The sequence below is a fragment of the Gymnoscopelus microlampas genome (genome assembly GCF_963454915.1).
Source record: "Gymnoscopelus microlampas genome assembly, chromosome: 8".
Taxonomy (NCBI): Eukaryota; Metazoa; Chordata; class Actinopteri; order Myctophiformes; family Myctophidae; genus Gymnoscopelus; species Gymnoscopelus microlampas.
Genome location: NC_139945.1, coordinates 16,068,181 through 16,073,522, shown reverse-complemented (window position 1 = coordinate 16,073,522; position 5,342 = coordinate 16,068,181). Strand labels below are relative to the sequence as shown.

Below are 5,342 nucleotides of genomic sequence, written 5' to 3'. Positions count from 1 at the left end.
AGTCAGTTCCCGGGACGGTAAATAACCTCTTCCTATTGTCTGTCTCTCCTACAGTACAGTACACTGTCTCCCTCTACGCTTTCCTACCTCATCGCTCCTATTCTGTCTCCTTCTATACTTTATACTGTCATATCTCTCCTACACCAACCACACCTGTGGTCTGTCTCTACTACATTGTCTCCCTTTCAGCTGTCCTACTGTCTGACAATGAAATTAAGATTCAAGGAGGGAAAACAATCTTTTTTTCAGAAATCCATTTTGAAATGCTGTGTTGTTGTAACATATTTTAGGAGACCAGTGAGGATGTAAATCACGTATGTGAAATGTCCTTATAAACACATGGCAAACATGGGTTCACCACAGAGTGCATGATTTGCACAGCATGGCGTGAATTTATTATTCATACTGCCAACACTGGGAACAAAAGTTATGCATGAAAAACAAATACACACAGTAAATGATTATCATTTTTCCATGCATACTGTACCACCAGAGCTCTGTTTCATGGAAAGAAAAAAGAGGGGGGGAAAACAGCAACAAACCTGAGCTGGACCGGTCATATTAAAGGTGAAATACGTAAAATGTCTACTTCATTACCTGCAAATATCTACCGGAAATTATTGAAAAGTAGTGTTGACAAAAGACTCAACATAGTAGTGCGGTATACTGTATGACTATAATAGCTTTTTAACAAAGTTATTTCCATGTCGAACACCTTGCTTGTGTTTACCTTGCAACTCTCTATCTTTCTTTAGTACATACAGTGAACACTTTTTAAAATTCATTTTTTTTATTCCATTCCTGATCCTGACATTGCATTTTTACAGCTTGGCTTCTAGGGGCTGAGCCATCTAGAAAAGGGTCTGTGTGTCTGTTTGTGTGTGTCCACATTTCTTGTGCATGCTGCCTAATAGGTAACCACTTCCGTATTCTGGGGGGAAAAAAATAACCTTTGCCAAAAATTGCAGATCTACAAGCTCACAACTTGTTGAGTTGTGACACGTTGTGAGCTTATAGATTAGCTAAAGTGAATTATACTATGATTATACTCGGAGGAAGATTTGTTTTCAAAAAAGTGTACAGAAAGTGTTAAAATGACGTTTTTATGTGGACACGCCCACCAGTTAATTAAGTATACCTGGTTTTCACCTTAGCACCTCCCACCTGAACCAGTCGCTCTGATTCCCCCTACAAGACCACCCACCTGTCCAGGTCCTCATCCTCATGAAAGGACTGCCCATGGCACTTCATAATTGTTCATAAAATGCTCTAGAGCAGTGGTTGTCAAACTGGGGTCTGGGGACCCCCAGGGGTCCTTGAGGGGGTTCCAGTGGGTCCACAGCAAAATTTGTTAAAGACGCACTGCAGTGACATTTTCGGTCATTTTATTTTGAAGGTTCAGTCTGAAAGGTCGGCTCAACCGACTCTAAACCAATCAGAAGGTCCCATCCCTTCAGGCTATGGGACGTTGGATCTCAATCACTTCAGCCGTGCGCAACACGGCTAGTGTTTGTTTACAAGTGAGAGAGAGACGGCCAGTGAAGCACGTTTGCTACTACCTGGCTTATTTCTAACCTATAATGTTTTCAGATACATATTTTAGTGTGCAGGTGAAGTTTAAAATGAGTAATACACTCATCTTCAATGAGATTCAAAACAGAGTATCTCTGTAATTAAAATCAGCTGTGTTTGAAGAACGTGCAGCTATGGGAATCAAACAGGTGCATGTAATCAAGATTCATTTATATTCATGAAGGCTGCGTTATGTCATCACGCAGCACGTTTTCGTTTACAGGAAGTAATTAAGATTGGCTTTTTAGGGACTTTAGATATAAAAATACACAAAAATGTTTTTTTTTCTTTTTTTTTTGTATCTATTGTTAGGTATGCCCATATGATGACCACGGATATGCTCTAAAAGTGTGAAAAACATATTTTTCATTTCACTACACCTTTAAGCATCAAAATCAGTGCAACCAGTTGAAACCTATATTGGCTATTTGAAAATAGCAGATCTACAAGCTCACAGTGTGTCGCTTTGCGACTCGTTGTGAGCTTGCAGATGTGCTATTTTCAAAAAGCCGATAATATACGTAGGTTTAAACTGGTTACCGTAAATCCTCTAATAGTGACCCAGGCTTTTATTTGTTTCAACTGTAGCGGGTACCAGGTTTTTATTGAAAGGAGGCTGGACATCTACAACAGCAAAGCTTGGAAAAATATAACACATCATATTTTTTGTTGGAAATAAATGGAACAGATATGTAGGCAATGTAAGGGTACATCTGGTTCGTTACTATCAATCATTGCACAATGCATTTATTTATTATTGAGAACAGAATGGATTTGTTTTATTTTTTCTTTGCAGACAGCAAGTAAGAGAAAGAAAGGAACTTACCAGTATGAACTTTAAACTATTTAAAACCTCTATTGAGTAACCATACTGCTTTTTCTTCTGATGCTATTCAGGGAGTCTTATTTTGAAAAGCCACTACAGGAAGTCGGGGCTGGTAGGAATCAAAGCCGTGCTCAATGAATGGATTACGTTTTTTGGATCGCTCATAAACCTTTTTACAAACGTGGAAGTACACAATCACCCGTTGCAGTAGTGGTGAGTCTCATGGATAGTTTTTCTGCTTTTGCCTTTCTCTCTCTCTCTGTTTACTTTGCCCCTCCCCCCTCTGTTTCTACACGTGCTTTTTTCTTAGCAAAGCCCACACCTGCTGTGGTATGATAATGAGGGGGAGGGTATGATTTTAGTGGGTCAGTAAATTGCTGTTTTCTGATTGCCAATTTTGACTCAAAAGGTTTCAGCTTACAGGAAGAAAACCAAAATAGTCAGAGAATACTTCATTGCACACAACAACAACACCAGGGGGTCTAATGAAGTACAGTCAACCTCATGGACTCATGAAAAACTGAAAAAGTACAAAACCATGGCACTGTCTCTTTAATGTAGAGCGCAAACAGAAAATACACTAGTATAGAGCCCTGAGGGGCTCCACTCAACTCAACATATGGAGAGAATTCTGTTCAGATAAGAGCGTCCAAGTTCAAACGCCAGCTTAAGACACTGAATAATCAGAGGGAAGTTTATGTGAAACTATTTCTTTCTCCCAGAGTTGGTCAGCAAATCCCGTAGGCATACACTAGCAATTTCAGGACATGCCTGTGATAATCGGTGTTGCCTGGCAATAGTTTGTGTCTTGTGTGTCAGCCTATATAAGTTGTTGTAGGGTAGAAATGGTATCATAAGATACTTCAAGTACCTGGACATTTGAGACAAAAAGCATAAAGCAGCAAGTTGAGTAAAGCTTAAAGCAGAAAGAGTGAATACATTATTCAATAATGCGTGAATGCATCTCCATACACCTCGGGCAAGCCGGTGTCCAGACTGGTAATGCATGCTGGGAACTCTATTGCCTGGAACATGGAATTGAGCCGAGTGGACTAATGCCTGCTGACAAAACCATTGGAGGAGCAGACGATTCTTTCAACACATTTTTCGCTGAAACCGGGGCTGGAAAATATGTGCCCAGGTGTGTTTTTGTAGATCTGGAGCCCACTGTCATTGATGAGGTGCGAATTGGGACCTACAAACATTTGTTCCATCCTGAGCAGCTGATAAGTGGAAAAGAGGATGCTGCCAACAACTACGCCCGTGGACACTACACCATTGGCAAGGAAATCATTGAAGTGGTGGCGGACAGGATCCGCAAACTGGCCGATCAGTGCACAGGCCTTCAGGGTTTCTTGATCTTCCGCAGCTTTGGCGGTGGAACTGGCTCAGGATTCACTTCCCTTCTGATGGAGCGCCTGTCTCTTGACTACAGCAAGAAGTCCAAGCTGGAGTTTTCTATTTACCCAGCTCCTCAGCTGTCCACTGCAGTAGTGGAGCCTTACAACTGCATTCTGACCACCCACACCACTCTAGAGCACTCGGACTGTTCCTTCATTGTGGATAATGAAGCCATCTATGGTGTCTGCCGTAGGAACCTTGATATTGACAATCCGACCTACACTAACCTCAACAGGCTCATGAGTCAGGTTGTGTCATCCATCACAGCCTCCCTTCGTTTTGATGGGTCTCTTAATGTAGATTTGACAGAGTTCCAGACCAACTTGGTGCCATATCCCCGTATCCATTTCCCTATGGTCTCCTATGCCCCTTTCATCTCTGCTGAGAAGGCTTATCACGAGCAGCTCTCAGTGGCTGAAATCACCAATGCCTGCTTTGAGCCAGCCAATCAGATGGTGAAATGCGATCCTCGGCATGGAAAGTATATGGCCTGCTGCCTTCTGTACCGTGGTGATGTGGTCCCAAAAGATGTCAATGCTGCCATCAGCTCCCTCAAGGGCAACCGTAAAATCCTGTTTGTTGACTGGTGCCCAACTGGTTTCAAAGTTGGCATCAACTACCAGCCCCCAACTTTAGTACCTGGTGGAGATCTGGCCAAGGTCCAGAGGTCTGTGTGCATGTTGAGCAACACCACTGCTATTGCTGAGGCCTGGGCTCGACTTAACCACAAGTTTGATCTGATGTACGCCAAGCGTGCCTTCGTTCACTGGTATGTAGGTGAGGGTATGGAGGAGGGAGAGTTCTCTGAGGCCAGAGAGGACATGGCAGCTCTGGAGAAGGATTTTGAAGAGGTTGGACTTGACTCCGTTGACATGGGGGGAGAGGGAGAGGATGAGGAAGGTTAAGTAATTTCGATGGACAAAGTGAAAATGACTTCCTTTCATTGTTATGAGAGGTGGTGCACCACCAGTTAAGCATGGAAATAAAGTGTATTTATAATGTTTATTTCCCTCTCATTGCTCAGGATCATTAGCATATCCTTACATCTTACACCTGTTCTGCCTTTTAAACAATGGTAATCATAACAACTGCTTAACACCTCTTTGTACTTGTCATGATAGTATGTCTCTATTGTGTTATTTTGCTGTGACATTTGTATTGTTTCTTTGTTGTAATTAGGTTTTACACAGTTACTTTGTTGTAGTAATATCTAATGTGTTTACTGTTTTCATTTGTAGTTATCTTACTGTTTTCATTTGTAGTTATCTGTCTTTTCTCTCCAACCTGTGCCAATTGGGGCTAACAACAAATACACAGACACACAAACAAGCAAACAGACATAGCTAGACAAAGAGTTAGGCAGATGCATAGACTACAAGATGGGCAGACAGGGGAACTAATAGGCAATTCAAAAGATGAAAACAGACGAATGAACTAAGCCCAGAACTGAGGGACAGACAGGGTTACCTCGCAGTTTGGGCAGAACTGAAATGAAAGAGATGTTAAGGACAGAAAATGATAGTGATAATACCATGATAAGGAA

General features: G+C 41.8%; 1 protein-coding gene across 1 annotated transcript; it reads left to right on the top strand.

Annotated features, from left to right (window-relative positions):
- Positions 1-3,348: 3,348 nt before the first annotated feature.
- LOC311050952 (tubulin alpha-1B chain-like) lies at positions 3,349-4,704 on the top strand (the record flags this gene model as incomplete). The annotated part of the gene is made up of 1 exon (XM_084065226.1): positions 3,349-4,704. The coding sequence occupies one exon, from the start codon at positions 3,349-3,351 to the stop codon at positions 4,702-4,704; it is 1,356 nt and encodes a 451-aa protein (XP_083921352.1).
- Between the last annotated feature and the right edge of the window lie 638 nt (positions 4,705-5,342).